The 15,910-nt window shown below is 40.4% G+C and overlaps 1 protein-coding gene across 1 annotated transcript in view; it reads left to right on the forward strand.

The window, feature by feature from the left end:
• The window catches only part of adamts6 (ADAM metallopeptidase with thrombospondin type 1 motif, 6), a 257,027-nt gene that overhangs the window by 186,244 nt on the left and 54,873 nt on the right, over positions 1 to 15,910 (forward strand). Inside the window, exon 14 of the mRNA XM_059989323.1 lies at positions 10,930 to 10,993. Coding sequence (XP_059845306.1) covers positions 10,930 to 10,993 — 64 coding nt within the window. The remainder of the gene's footprint in view (positions 1 to 10,929; positions 10,994 to 15,910) is intronic.

Genomic DNA, 15,910 nt, shown 5'->3' on the forward strand with positions numbered 1-15,910 from the left:
CTGTGTAAGACATTTCTGAAATGTTTTGTGATATTGTTTGAATTAACTGGGTGGAAGGGTAGGGTTAAGGCTACCATTGGTACTTATCATCAATTATCACCCGTTAGCACTATTTGCAGCAAATTAAAGTTTCCTCAGTGAGTCATGACAAGCATGGAACACTGCTGTCAACACAAAGAAATCTTTTGTCCTCAAAGGAAATAAATTTTAGTTTTCTTTTTCCATAAATATAAAACAGATTTGGCCTCAATTAATGTTTCTTATTAGCGACTAGGATATAGAGAGAAATCTCTGATTTAAAAGAAGCAAATCACATAATCTGATGGAACATATACAAGGATCTTACCAGAAAATGTAGAAAGTGATGAATAGCGCAAGAAGTTATGAGTTAGATGTATACTAGTGTTCTCCTATCTCAATAAACTTGGACAAGTGGTAAGGATGGTGCTTCTGACTGAAGAGTTATGAAACTTCACCCATTATATTTTAGGATGCCATTCAGAGTAGATACACATCTGAACACTGGTGAATCTAATTTCAATCTTTAAGTAGGTATCCCTTGTTAACCTAAATAAATACATGGTAGCTATATCAACATTCTTGCTTATGAAATATTTGACTCCGAAGCTGAAGACAAAATTGTTAAATATCACTATGAAGTAAAAACTATTAACGGAAATTGTGTTTAACAATTAAGAATACTTTCAGGAAAAGATGGGTATGGTGGAATGCAGTAGACTTGGTGTACTTGAATATTCAGTCTTCTATGACAAGATAACACATATTTCATTCAGCATGAAATTAAGAGGGATTCAGAGAAACTTGTAGGTAGGGTGAACTATAAATTTTGATGGTGTCTAAATAGATAATTTAGGTTTGACATGGTATATAATGGATGATCAATATTGCATGCTTTATATTTGAAACAAATTAGGAAAATTTTTGAGGTTTCTTGGCAATCCTAATGTTTTAGCAAAACATTCTGCAGCCCAGCCATAACTCACATGTGGAGATCTTTAAAACAGACTACTAATTGGATGCTTAAATCAGGCTATGAATGATGTCAACAAAAACAACAAAATTTTATCTGGGTGGAGGCAGTTCACTCAGGTCAGTATCATCTGGGGGCCAAGTGCTATGGAAGGAACAGGGCTCTCCTAGGTTTGAGATAAATGTCTTAAGTCACTACCAGCCTTGTCTGATACTGCAGTGGCCCAGGAATCCCATTTCCCACATACAGTTCACTGTGCTGTTTCAACTCAGGCTACTCTTCAGTGGATCCATCAGCATGGGGATCTCTCCTGAACCTGTTGTGGTGATCATATACTGTGTTTTACTTTCTATGGAAAATGGCTGAGTAATCAGAGGTGTAAGGAAACTATGATGTTGCAGTAATAATAATTTGTTCAATATTTGAACAGAACTAAAACTGTATTACACTGACTTCTTCAGCTCTACATGGAGGAATATTATAGCTTTTCAGAGTTTACTGCAGAAATTGCAGTGCACGCTTCTCATAAAGATTGGCACTTGTGCAAATAAGGCAGTTTTTGTGTGGTGTAAACATGTAAAAAAAAATTCTTGAGTAGTGTTTCCTTGGATCATAACAGGGAGAAATTAGCCTCTGATCCAAATAAATCTAGTTATTAGTTAGTCACAAGAGAACTGAGTTGTTATGGAATTTTTTGCTATGCAGCTGCAAATCTAAGATGTTCAGACTTCAGAAGTCTGTTGCTGCAATAGAATAGCGTGGAGAGTGACTGCCAAACCTCAGCCTTAGATACTTTGCATGATATCTGTACCATTCTACATGCCTGAAAACCCTGAGGGAGGAACACAGGATGGCTTTTTATTGCAGGCACTAACAAGATGCTCTACTGCATAAGTACCCCCATACCCTATAGAGGTAGTTGTATAAGATGATAAGAGGCATAGAGTGGACAGCTAGTGCCTCAGGTGGCAATGCCTAATTGAAGAAAATAATGTTTTAAGGTGAGTGGAGGAAAGTTTAGAGGAGATATTTTGCATGCCACAGTCCTGAGGAGGCACCGAATAGCTTGGTGGGAGAGAGAGTAAAAGAGGTGAGGTGGGGAAGTTGGCACCACTTTTGTATGCCACATTCCTGAGAAGACACCAGATTGCTTGGAGAGAGAGAGAGGTTACAAGGAGCATGCGGGGTTAGTCAGTATATTTTGTGTGCCACAGTCCTGAAAAGACATTGGATTGTGCATAATTAGGCCCTTGGCAGGGACCAATAAAAGTAAAGTTAAATTTAAGTGGAGTGGCTATTGTGTGAGTGGGCAGTGTTAGGGTGGGGAACTGGAGGCTTTGGTTCATTGAAGCTTTGGCAAGGAGAATCTAGAGGTTGGTAGATTTTTGCTTATTATTTATTCTTTCTTTATTTCGTATTGCACATTTAAAGCAGTGGAGATTCCAGACAGGATACTGGAATGCTCCTCTTGTGGAATGTGGGAAAGAATGAAGACCTCCAGTTTCCTTGATAACTACATCTGCAAGAAGTTCATCCAGCTACAGCTTCTAATAGACTGTGTTAAGGACTTGGAGCTGGAACTGGATCATTCAGGAGGCTAAGGGTTTGATAGACAGGACATACAGGGAGGTGCAGGACACATGTAACTGGGTGACAGTCAGGAGGGGGAAAGAGGATAGGCAGCTAGTATAGAATACCCTTGTGACTGTTCCACTCAGCAACAGTTTGGATACTGTTGGGGAAATAGCAGAGAAAAGCCATAGCGATTGGGCCTGTGGCACTGAGTTTGGTTCTGTGGCTCAGAAGGAAAAGGGGGAGAAGATGAGAGCTGAAGTGACAAGGGATCCATTGGTGTGTGGAACTGAATAGAGATTCTATGGGCGAGAATGAGATTCCAGGATGAGAGTCCGCAGCATTCTTAAGAGGGAGAGCAAGCAGTGAGAGGTCGTGGTCCACGTAAATACCAATAACATGGATGATAAGGTCCTGGAGAGTGAGTTCAGGGAATTAGGTGCTAAGTTAAAGGACAGGACCTCCAGGGTTGTGATCTCAGGATTTTTACATGTGCCACATGCCGGTGAGGACAGAAATAGGAAGATCATACAGTTTAACACGGGGCTAAGGAGATGGAGTAGGAGAGATTTTTGGATCATTGAGCTCTCTTCCAATGAAGTTGGGACCTGTACAGTAAGGATGGTATGCACCTGAACTGGAGGGGGAGTAATATTCTGGCAGGAAGGTTTGCTAGTGCTGCACAGGGGGAGGTAGTTAAACTAGAGTTGCAGGGGATGGGAACCAGAGCTTCAGAACAGATAGTGGAGAGGTTCTGGAGAAAGATGTCGTTAAGCCTACGTACAAAGTCAGGAATCATAGGTCAAGCATGATGGGACTAATGTTCTGAGCTGTGTATATTTCAGTGCAAGCAAGTCTGTAGGAAAGGCAGATGAAATTAGGGCATGGATTAGCATGTGCAATTAAAACATTGCAGCCATTAGTGAGATTTGGATGAGGAGGGGCAGGACTGGCAGCTCAGTGTTCTGGGATTCCACTGTTTTAGAAGTAATAGAGTGGGAGGGATTAAAGGGGAGGGGATGATATTACCAGTCAGGGAAATAAAACAGCTCATTCAGGGCAGACTGGAGAACTCTAGTAAGGTTTTATGGGTAGAACTGAGGAATAAGAAAGCTATAACTGCATTAAAGAAGCTATATTACAGACTACCCAACTGTCCACAGAATTTAGAGGATCACAGTTGTAGAAAGATTACAGACTGTTGCAAGAAACATAAGGTTGTGACAGGTGGTTTTAACTTTCCACATGTTGACTGGAAGTTCCATACTGTAAAAGGACTAGATGGGATTGAGTTTGTGAAATGTGTTTAGGAAGGTTACCTTAATCAGTACATAGAAGTCCCAGCTAGAGAGAGTGTGATACTAGAACTCCTATTAGGGAATGTGACAGGGCAGGTGACAGAAGTTTGTGTAGGGGAACGCTTCGCATCTCGTGATCGTAATGCCATTAGTTTCAAGGTAATTATGGAAAAGGATGGGCCTGGTCTTCGGCTTGAGATTCTAAATTGGAGAAAAGGCCAGTTTTTATGGTATCAGAAAGGATCTAGCAAGTGTGGATTGGGACAGGTTGTTTTCTGGCAAAGGTGTACTTGGTAAGTGGGAGACCTTCAAAAGTGAAATTTTGAAAGTATGGAGTATGTATGTTCCTGTCAGAATAAAAGACAAGGATAACGTTTAGGGAAGGAACCTTGGTTTTCCAGAGATATTGAGGACCTGCGTAAGAAAAAGAAGGAGATGCGTAGCAGGTACAGGCAGGCAGAACAAATGAGGTACTTGGGTATTAAAGGAAATGCAAGAGAATACTGAAGAAGGAAATCAAAAGGGTTAAAAGAAGGCAGGAGTTTTCTCTAGCAGACAGGGTGAAGGAGAATCCTACAGCCGTCTACAGATATATTACGAACAAAAGGATACCAAGGGACAAAAGTGGTCGCTGGAAGATCAGAGTAGTCATCTATGTGTGCAGCAAAAGAGATGGGGAAGGTCTTAAATAAGCCAGGAAATTATAGGCTGGTGTGCCTGACATGAACAGTTGGTCAGTTATTGGAAGGTTTGCGAAGATACCAGATATGGAAGTATTTAAATATACAGGGACGATTAAAGATGGTCAGCATGACTTTGTGCATGGTAATTCTTATCTAACCAATGTTATAGAGTTTCTCAAGGAAGTTACAAGAAAAGTTGACGAAAGCAAAGCAGTGGATGTTGTTTACATTGACTTTAGCCTTTGACAAGGTCCTGCATGGGAGTTCGGTCAAGAAGGTTCAGTCGCTTGGCTTTCAAGATGAGATAGCAAATGGGATTAGATATTGGCTTTGCAGAAGAAGCCAGAGAGATGTGACTTGTGAGGCTCTTGACTAGTGGTGTGCCACAGGGGTCGGTGTTGGGTCCATTGTTGTTTGTCATTACAGTATATCAATGATCTGGATGATAATGGTAAACTGCATCAGCAAATTCATGGATGACATCAAGGTTGGGGGTGTAGTGAAGAGCGAGGAAGACTATCAAGTTTTACAGTGGGATCTGGACCAGCTGGTGAAATGGGCTTAAAATGGCAGATTGAATTTAATGCACTTTTGGAGGACCAACCAGAGCAGGTCTTACAGAGTGAGTGGTAGGGTACTGAGGTGTGTGGTAGAACAGAGTGATATGGGAATACAGATCCATAATTCCTTTAATGTGGTGACACAGGCAGATAGGGTCATAAAGAAAACTTCTGGCACATTGGCTTTCATAAATCAAAGTATTGAGTACAGAAATTGGAATATTATGTTCAAATTGTATAAACATTGGTAAAGCTTTATTTGAAGTATTGTGTCCAGTTTTGCTCACCTACCTTCATAAAAGATGTAAGTAAAATTGAAGGAGTATAGAGAAAATTTACAAGCATGTTGCCAGGAATTGAAGACCTGAGTTGTAGGGAAAGGCTGAATAGGTTAGGACTTTATTCCTTAAAACATAGAAGATGGAGGGGAGATTTGATAGACATACACAATTATGAGGGGCATAGATAGGGTAAATGCAAGCAGGCTTTTTCCAGTGAGGTTGGCTGAGACTGGAACTAGAGGTCATGGGTTAAGTACGAAAGGTGAAATGTTTAAGTGGAACATGAGGGGGAACTACTTCACTCAGAACATGGTGAGGATGTGGAACGAGCAAGTGGTGGATGTGGGTTTGATTTCAGCATTTGAAAAAAATTTGGATATGTTCATAAATGGTTATGGTCTGGGTGCTGGTCAATGGGAGTAGACAGATTAATGGTTTGGCACAGACTAGATGGGGCCAAAGGACCTTTTCCTGTGCTATAGTGTTCTATGACTCTATATGAAGTAGGTTGTTTATATGGAAACTGGTATGTGCCTTGAATTCACTGCCAGGGTTAGTGGTTGAGGCTGATGCATTGAGGATATTTAAGAGAATCTTGGACAGGCATATGGCTGAAAGAAAAGTGGAGGGTTATGGGCTGCATAGGAGGAAATGGTTAGATTGATTAACAGGTCACAATTTAATGGGCTGGAGGGCCTTCACTGTGCTATATTGTTCTATGTTCTTCCCTGGCCATTTATCAAGGAGCAAAGTTGTTGGAGGCTCAGATTTTCACAGTTATTTGTGACAGAGATCTGTAACTTTCTGCAGTAACAACTTCAACTGTGTATCTTTCCCCTGCTCACTGAAGTCAAAAGTCGCTGTCACTTTAACATCCTAGCCTTTAATTTATTCCAGGCAGACCACACCTGTTGCACACCTTGCTCTCTATAGTTCAAGTTTAATTGTCATTCAACCATACTTGGGAAAAAGCCAAACAAAGCAGCAATCCTCTGAGGCCAATGTGCAATACCAATGCCTGAGAAGAACTTGCTAACCTGTCTCAATGACTGTTGCCCAGTAGCATAGTGATGAAGTGTTTTGAGAGGTTGATGATGAAACACATGACTTCATGCCTGAGAAGTGACTTGGATCCACTCCTATTTGCCTACTAACACAATAGGTCCACAGTGGAAGCCATTTTATTCACTCTTCACTCAACCCTGAAGCATTTGGACAACAAATATGCATGCTTCAGGACACCATTTATTGACTACAGCTCAGCATTCAATATTATCATTACCTCAAAATTAATCAATAAGCTTCAAGACCTTGGCCTCAGTACCTCCTTGTGCAATTGGATCCTTGATTTCCTCACTTGTAGACCCTGTCAATTCAGATTGGCTAAACATCGCCACAATCTCCAGAACACAGGTGCACCACAAGTTAGCCCCCTGCTCTATAGTTCCACTGCCATATTTAAAATATGTTGATGACACCACTGTCATAGGTGCTGATGAATCAGCACATCGGAGGGAGATTGAAAATCTGGCTCAGTGGTGCCATAATAGCAACCTCTTAGTCAATGTCCACGAGACCAAGGAGCTGATTATTGACTTCAGGAGGAGGAAACCAGAAGTCCATGAGATAGTCCTAGTGATAGATCAGTGGTAGAGAGAGCAACAACTTTAAATTCCTCGGTGTTATCATTACAGTGAACCTGTCCTAGGCCTAGCATGTAAGCGCAATTTTGAAGAAAGCCTGGCAGTGCCTCTACTTCCTTAGAACTTTGCGAAGGTTTGGCATGACATCTAAAACTTTGACAAACTTCTATACATGTGTGGTGGAGAGAATATTGACTGGCTGCATCACTGCCTGGAATAAAAGCACCAATGCCTGGAACCTCAGAACTAACACCCCCAGGTTCAGGAACAGTTATTACCCCTCAACTATATGGCTCTTGAACCAGAGGGTACAGCTCCATTGAACTTCATTTGCCCTATCACTGAACAGTTTCCACATCCTATGGACCCACTTTCAAGGACTCTCAATCTCATGTTCTTGATATTTATTTCTTTTTTATTTATTATTATTATATATTTTTTTAATTTCTCAATTCAAGCTGGTAAAACCTGAGGTACAGGCATAGCCTACCACACTCATTTCTCAATTGCTAAGAACTTTTGGACTATTCTAGTGGTGCTTAGTATTGTGGCTTTATGGAAATTTACATAAATATTGCTGTGTAGCCCTATTTGTTTAATGCTATTGTGTAGTGATCTTGGGATAATCCCATTTGTGGATATTACTATCGGGACAATGTGTACCTTGTTCATGTTCCATCGTCTTTTGATTTCTTCTTTTAATTCAGCATATTCTGATGGTTTTTCCCTTATTGATTTCTGTATGTTGTGTGTGTTTGGAATGGCTATATCTATTAAGTAAGTTGTTCTTGCTTATTTATGGTGTAATATTGTATCTGGGTGGTTATTATGGACTGTCCTATCTAATAATGGATCGGTCATAAAGTAATTTGTAGGACTCTTGGCTCTAAAGCTGGATCAGGTTTGCATTTATAGTAAGGTACAGTTCCTTTTATGAGTCTGTATTTTGAAGCAAGATTTTGGTGAATGATGTTTGCCATTTGATTGTGCCTGTGTAAGTAATCAGATTGAGTTAAACTGCTGCAATGGAATGTATTGGATTGTTTCTGGTTTCTTTTGTCATTTTCTCCATTTATCATCTTGAATTTGTTGGTCTTTTATTATGTATTTTTGATATTTGTTTGTGTTCATCACTTGCCACTATTGCCACAAGGAACCCCTCTGTTTCTGGGAGATTTCCAACTCTGAGCCAGGCGTTACTATTATTATAACTTCTTTTTTTTCTTTCCTTTTGTATTTGCAGGGGTTTTTTTTGCATACTGGCTGTATGCCCTGTTGGCGCGGTCCTTCATTGATTCTATTATAGTCATGGATGTATTCAGTATACCCACAAGGAAATCAGTCTCAGGATTCTATATGTGACATATACTTATGTGCTTTGATAATAAATGTACTTTGAACTTTTAACAGTGCACAGTGCCAACAGTTGCACACAGCATATATAATTATGATAGCAAAAACAAAGTTTCAAAAATAAATACCAAATAGAATAATAATGTAGCCCAAGTCCTTGAGTGTCATGGTCTGTAGATTGTTGGTGTATAGGTGTTGTCCTGGAACCATGTTTCTGCAAGATCAAGTCACAACAGTTCCTCATTTCATACTAGTGCAGCCACAGATAAAGGCAATCTAGCTTGTTTTCCTGGAAGCAAACACTGGAGACCAGCACAGATTGGAGGGGCCAGCCCTCAACCATGCATGGAATCCAGTAGTAAACAGATGGAGCCAGTGTCTCTTTTGCCTGCCACTGCCACAGGCAATTCTGTGGCAAGAAGACCTTGCTCGCACAACAACCTAGGTTATGCAGCTCCCCCACAACCAGTCTGGCAATAAGCCAGTGACTCGGACTCATAGTATTCTACATTACCAATGTCCAACAGGTTCTTGTGACCACAAGAAAAACATTCAAAACAGTCATTTCCACTGTTAGTTGGATGGCACACTGCCTGGATGGCTGAAGCAGCCTGCAACACGGTGCACAAAAAATTTAGCTTCATAGCTATCCAACAAATCGCTAGTGGGGTAGACCTGCCGTACTTGATATTCTGAATATCCAGCAGTGCCTTGCAATTGTAAAAAATTGACATAAAGGGCGAACCATTGCAATTTTCTTTAGAGAGGCTGCTGCAGCCAAGTGTGCCACCGTCATACCATGCAATGTTGTAAAGGTCGCTGACACCCTGTATCCAGTGAAAAGAATCTTTCTCTATTTTCCCTTTTCCAGAGAATGTGAGACTTAGAGCACACATGGTTTTGCTAGTATTCCATTCATAGTCAGTTTCAGGTATCAAAGGTGCTTGCATAACTCATCATTGTCTTGCCTGCCTCATTTCATGGGCAGCACAGCCCCAACGGCTGTCACTTGGGAGAGTTGGGTTCTCCCTCCTTTCTTGACATGTAACAATAGTCCTTTCTTCAGTCGTTGTCACCAAGAAGCCACTGTAAGTTTACTAGTGTACAACTTGTGAAGGTTTAATTATGCAGTCACAGTCTTTAACTATCGTTGGCCAAGGGCTTTTGGTGAGCACAATGGTGACAAAATAGAAATACAAAATACAAAATCTCCCTTTAACTCCATGAGACTTCTCATGCTGAAGCTATCAGAAGGTGGCATTCTTTTCTGCAGAGAAGTGCTCCCAAAAACTCACTAAAGGCATTTCCTTGCTGTTGCTGAATATCAGATCTCTGTGTAACTGTGTGTGTGTGTGTGTGTGTGTGTGTGTGTGTGTGTGTGTGTGTGTGTGTGTGTGTGTGTGTGTGTGTGTGTGTGTGTGTGTGTGTGTGTGTAGCTGTGTGCCTGTTTGTGTCTGAGTGTACATCCATCTGTCTCTGTGAAGCGAGTGTGTGACGATGTGCCTGCCTCTATCCAAGTGGGGAGGTGTGCATGGCAACATGCCCCCAGTCTCTGAATTTGGGGCCTTTGTGCCTAGCCATCGTAGGAGTATTGGAAGGTGTGTGGGGATTGTGCCTACCTGTTTCTGAGTATGTGGTGATAATAACTGGAGGTATGCCTGCTTCGGTGTGTATGTATGGATCATGAGATACCTGCCAATCCCTGAATGTAAGCTGGAGGGGTGTGCATGTGCCTGCCTTTGTTGTCATAGAGTGGGTGCTTGTCATAATGTGAGCTGAAGCTGAAGTCAGCATACTTGAGATGTGATTTGAAATGAAAGTGGTCACCTTGAAATACCTTTAAACCTCTCACTATATTTTGTTGTATCCACTTTGTACCATACCTGTGCCTGCTTCATTTAGTTTTCTGGCACAAAGTACGTCCAGCAACATCAGTTACGCTTCCTCCCTTTATATCTCTATCTCCCTCTCTCCCAGCAGCAGTGATGTGGCTTGGTGAAGAGGGTCTCAAGTCCTGATGTATTTCCTGAACAGCTAAAAACAGCTAAATCATTTGTTGCATTAACATCGTAGCAAAGTATCAGGATCCATACTGTCTCCCTTTTATTAGCATGACCTAGTAAAAACACTAGGATTGTAAGCTGAACTTCAGTCCCATTGCACTGCCACAAACAGGTGCGGGAGAACTGTGCAATGGTGTATTAGTGCTCTTGTCACAGCGGAAGAATTCTTAGACGTATTTATTTAGATGGTGTATGTAGAGTATTCCAAGAGGTGTTCATGAAACATTTCCAATGGTTATTTTGCAAAAGTGGTTTCTACCTAGCAGTATTCAGATGATATTTTAAATTCTGTTCCCACAATGATCATTTTGCTTCTGTGGCAAAGGTGAAAAAATGTCCTTTCATTTTCAGTATTTCATTTAATTGATTGCTTTGCTAATTTTATTCTAAGGTCATCTTAAGTTTCTATTTGGTTGGCTTTTCAATTCTGTGTAGGAAAATAGAGTACCATTTCACTAATAGTTTCTTTTAAAATTGTAAAATAGGCCTTCTGGTGGAGGGAAGTACTGCCTTGGAGAAAGAAAGCGATATCGCTCTTGTAACACTGATGTAAGTAGAGCCTTTATCATTTACTTGCAATTGTAGTGGATAGAAATCTGATCTTTTATTTGAGCAATTATTGAACCAATGCCCCAGTAAATAACTGTTGATCTAAGTTAAAAACAGAATGCTCTGGAGGTATACAGTGTATGCATCTAGTCATAACCTACACCTGAAAGATTTATTAATGTTTCGATGGGACTTTTACTTTATAATTGTTCTGACAAAGCAGTAATTTATATAAAACTATTACATTTTGGCTTATCTGATATTATATTGATGTTTTTCTGTTTTCTTTATTCTTGTTTTCTCTTTATGACTTTAGAAAAGCATATTTAATTTTAGGCTCACACTATCTTTTGTATAAAAGATGTAGACTGTGGCCTTGAAATGCATGGGGTGCTTTAAACTGATTATACTCTGTGAGGACAAGGCCAACATACCTTTTGTGGGAAGGCTCCCTGCAGGCAATACTGTAAATCAGGGTCTGCATATACAAATGCACAACCAGGCTGTGCTTCAGTTAGTCTCACCGCTGTGGAGCTAGTAAAGGGAAACAGAAATCATTTGTTGGGTAGAGATTGGGGTAGGAATTGGGATTTAGTGGATCATGTTGGGCATCACTTAGTGCAAGTGTTTGGCAGAGGTTATGACCCTGGGAGTAAGGACCAGAAGTCACTTGTGTGAACCTTGAAAGATATACAGCAAGAAAATATTTTGGATCCAAGGAAGAACTTTTAAAAGCCTTAACGGGGGATCCATTTGTAGGTAGATCCATAGTCCAGGTTCCATGGCCCTGCTGAAGGGTCTCAGCCCAAATCATCGACTGTACTCTTTTCGATAGATGCTGCCTAGTCTGCTGAGTTCTTCCAGCATTTTGTGTGTGTTGCTTGGATTTCCAGCATCAGCAGGTTTTTCTTATTTCTGTCCAGATTCCGCAGCATTGGATGGTGCCCTTTAAGCTCTGTGGAAGCAATTCTTCTCCATATTTTGAGAGATTTTCTCCAAAAGTGACCTGTTCTGTAAGCAGTTGGGCTTCAGATTAAATTCCTTTGTGTGGTACACTAAAATATTAGGCTGTGCGAATGAATTTATAGGCCAATGTTTTTATATTTTGGTTATTTAAGTTGTTCACCAAAGACCCAGCCCTAAAAGCCAGCCAGCTGCAACCATACGTGAGACAGCCTGTTCCTGCACTTCATGATAACCAGTCAGTTGTGGATTCCTTCACTGAAAAATAATAATACAACCAGAAACTGTTATAACTTTATTCCTATGAAAATTGCTAACTAGACTGTGTAAAAACTCAAAAGTATGATTGAACTATTGAGAAGACTTGAAACATTTTTGGAGAGCTCAATCTGAAATTTGTTATTCCTGTTTTGTGATTTGGGGTAAAGTGATAACGCAGGCAACAATATTTACCAGACTGTAAGAGTCTACCATAAAACAACACAGCTTTCTTCATTTTTCTTTTCTCCCCTACAATCTTGTTTTATATGTTCTCTAAACCCTTCAAACACTTAAGTTGTCACTCTATTGTTAATCCATAATAGATCTGTAGATTAGCCGCAGATGTGTAATTTAAGGAGAGTAAAATAATTTTGAGCTTCCCCGAAACTGCTTAAGCTAGTTCAAAAAGGAATTGAAATGTCTCCGATAATTTGAGTTCGGAACTTGAACAATGCTAGAGAATGTGTTGTTGTTTTATGTTTAATTTCATTTTACTGACAATGACAAAAGACTAGGAGGTAGCAGCCAACAATTGAACAAAATGTCCCCTTTCAAAGAATAAGATTTCAATGTAATATGATTCCTTTGTGCAATATTTAAAAAGTTATCACTTCCTGACTATTGTTAAATTATACAAAATTTAAGCAAATAAAATTCATTAGAGGTGGAAACATAATTGAACTTGGTAATATATATTTTCTTGCTGAGTAATTGCATTGATTACACTGCAAGCACATCATAGAGAAAGCTATATAAGATGCTAGAGTCCATTATTAAGGATGAAATAGTGACATATCTAGAAAGCAGTGATAGGATCGGGCCAAGCCAGCATGGATTTACCAAGGGTAAGTCATTTTTGACTAATCTGTTGAAGCTTTTCGAGGATGTAACCAGGAAGATAGACGGGGGAGATCCAGTGGATGTAGTGTACCTCGATTTTCAGAAGGCATTTGATAAGGTCCCACATAGGAGATTGGTGGGTAAAATCAAAGCTCAGGGCATCGGGGGGAAAGGCATTGGCATGGATAGAAAACTGGTTGGCAGATAGAAAGCAAAGGGTAGCGGTGAATGGGTGTTTCTTGGAATGGCAGGTGGTGGCTAGTGGGGTGTGCCACAGGGCTCGGTATTGGGACCACAGCTGTTTATGATTTACGTCAACGATTTGGATGAAGGCATTGAAATGAACATCAGCAAATTTGCTGATGATACTAAGCTGGGTGGCAGTGTGACATGTGATGAGGATGTTAGGAGAATTCAGGGTGACTTGGATAGGCTGGGTGAGTGGGCAGATACTTGGCAGATGACGTTTAATTAGAATAAGTGTGAGGTTATCCACTTTGGGAGTAAGAACAGGAAGGCAGATTATTATCTGAACGGTGTAGAGTTAGGTAAGGGAGAAATACAAAGAGATCTAGGAGTCTTTGTTCATCAGTCACTGAAGGTGAATGAGCAAGTGCAGCAGACAATGAAGAAGGCTAATGGAATGTTGGCCTTTATTACAAAGGGAATTGAGTACAAGAGCAAGGAAATCCTCTTGCATTTGTACAGAGCCCTGGTGAGACCACACCTGGAGTATTGTGTACACTTTTGGTCTCCAGGGTTAAGGAAGGACATCCTGACTGTAGCAGAAGTGCAGCGTAGATTCACGAGGTTAATTCCTGGGATGTCTGGACTGTCTTACGCAGAGAGCTTAGAGGGACTGGGCTTGTACATGCTGGAATTAAGGAGATTGAGAGGGGATCTGATTGAAACATATAAGATTATTAAGGGATTGGACAAGATAGAAGCAGGAAATATGTTCCAAATGCTGGGAGAGTCCAGTACCAGAGGGCATGGTTTGAGAATAAGGGGTAGGTCATTTAGGACAGAGTTAAGGAAAAACTTCTTCTCCCAGAGAGTTGTGGGTGTCTGGAATGCACTGCCTCGGAAGGTAGTGGAGGCCAATTCTCTGGATGCTTTCAAGAAGGAGCTAGATAGGTATCTTATGGATAGGGGAATCAAGGGATATGGGGACAAGGCAGGAACCGGGTATTGATTGTAGTTGATCAGCCAAGATCTCAAAATGGCGGTGCAGGCTCAAAGGGCCGAATGGTCTACTTCTGCACCTATTGTCTATTGTCTATTATCATAAGACATGGGAGCAGAATTAGGCCATTCGACCCATCAAGACTGCTCCACCGTTCCATCATGGCTGATTCGTTATCCTCTCAAATCCATCCTTCTGCCTTCTCCCTGTAACCTTTGACACCCTGACTAATCAAGAACCTATCAACCTCCACTTTAAAAATACCCAGTGGCTTGGCCTCTACTGTCATCTGTGGTAATGAATTCCATAGAGTCACTGCCCTCTGGCTGAATAAATTCCTCCTCATCTCTGTTCAAAATGGATGTTCCTCTATTTTGAGGCTGTGCCCTCTAGTCCTAGACTCCCAGACTATAGAAAACTTACTCTCCACATCCATTCTATCTAGGCTTTTCAATATTTAAAAGGTTTCAATGAGATTCCCCCCTTATTCTTCTAAACTCCAGTGAGTACAGGCCCAGAGGCATCAAATATTCCTCATATGCTAACCCTATAATTTCATGGAATCATTCTTGTGAACCCCCTCTGGAGACTCTCCAATGCCAGCACATCTTTTCTTGGATAAGGGGTCCAAAATTGCTCACGATACTCCAAATTTTGTCTGCCCAATGTCCTCTAAAACCTCATCATTACATCTTTGCTTTTATATTCTAGTCCTCCCGAAATGAAACATAGAAACAGAAATTTACAGCACATTTACAGGCCCTTCGGACCACAATGTTGTGGCAACCATGTAACCTACTCTGGAAGCTGCCTCGAATTTCCCTAGCGCATTTTTTTAACCCCTACCAAGACCGAAGCTGTTTATTAAGGAGAAAAGATGGTAAAATACCTTCTCATATAATAAAAATTAATAGTAGCCAACATCTGAGTTTAAGCAACGAATTGAAGGTTGTGAAAATAATTCAGAAAAGGTCCCCACAATGCTTGAAAGTCTTGATGAGATTCAGAAATTGAACAACGAATCTTCTCTAAATCTAAACATGACATAATGTTGCATAACCATTGAGCATGAGTAGGAGGAAAAACATCTTTCCATTTAAACAAAAACGTCCTCCAGCTATAAGAGAGCTAAAGGCCAAAATATGTAAATCAGATGCCTTCAGCTTAATATCTTGTCCTGCAACAATACCGAATAGGGCCGTCAGTGGGTTAGGCTTAAAACTGACTTTAAAAAATAAGGATTCTTCCAATATTTTTCAAGATTCGGACAATTTCAAAACATATGAATTAATGAAGCTTCTCCATTATTACATCTGTCACAGTGGGGAGTATATCTGAATAAAACCAAGATAGCTTATCCTTAGTCATATGAACTCTATGTACCACTTTAAGTTGTATGAGGGAATGACGAGCACATAGCGATGGAGTATTGACCAGTTTAAAAATTTCATTCCAAGTTTTCTCAGATACTGATGTCTGTGAATCTTGTTCCCAGAGATTCTTAATTTTGTATAAAGCAACATTCCTCGACTCCAGTAACATACCATAAATATTAGATATTGAACTATCATGAAAAGGTGTCAAACTAAAAATTACATCTAGTCAGTTCTTATCTGAGCTTATAGGAAATGTGCATAATTGAGATCTTAAAAGTCTCTGATTTGTAA

Source organism: Hypanus sabinus, chromosome 14, assembly GCF_030144855.1.
Source record: "Hypanus sabinus isolate sHypSab1 chromosome 14, sHypSab1.hap1, whole genome shotgun sequence".
In the NCBI taxonomy this organism is placed as follows: domain Eukaryota; kingdom Metazoa; phylum Chordata; class Chondrichthyes; order Myliobatiformes; family Dasyatidae; genus Hypanus; species Hypanus sabinus.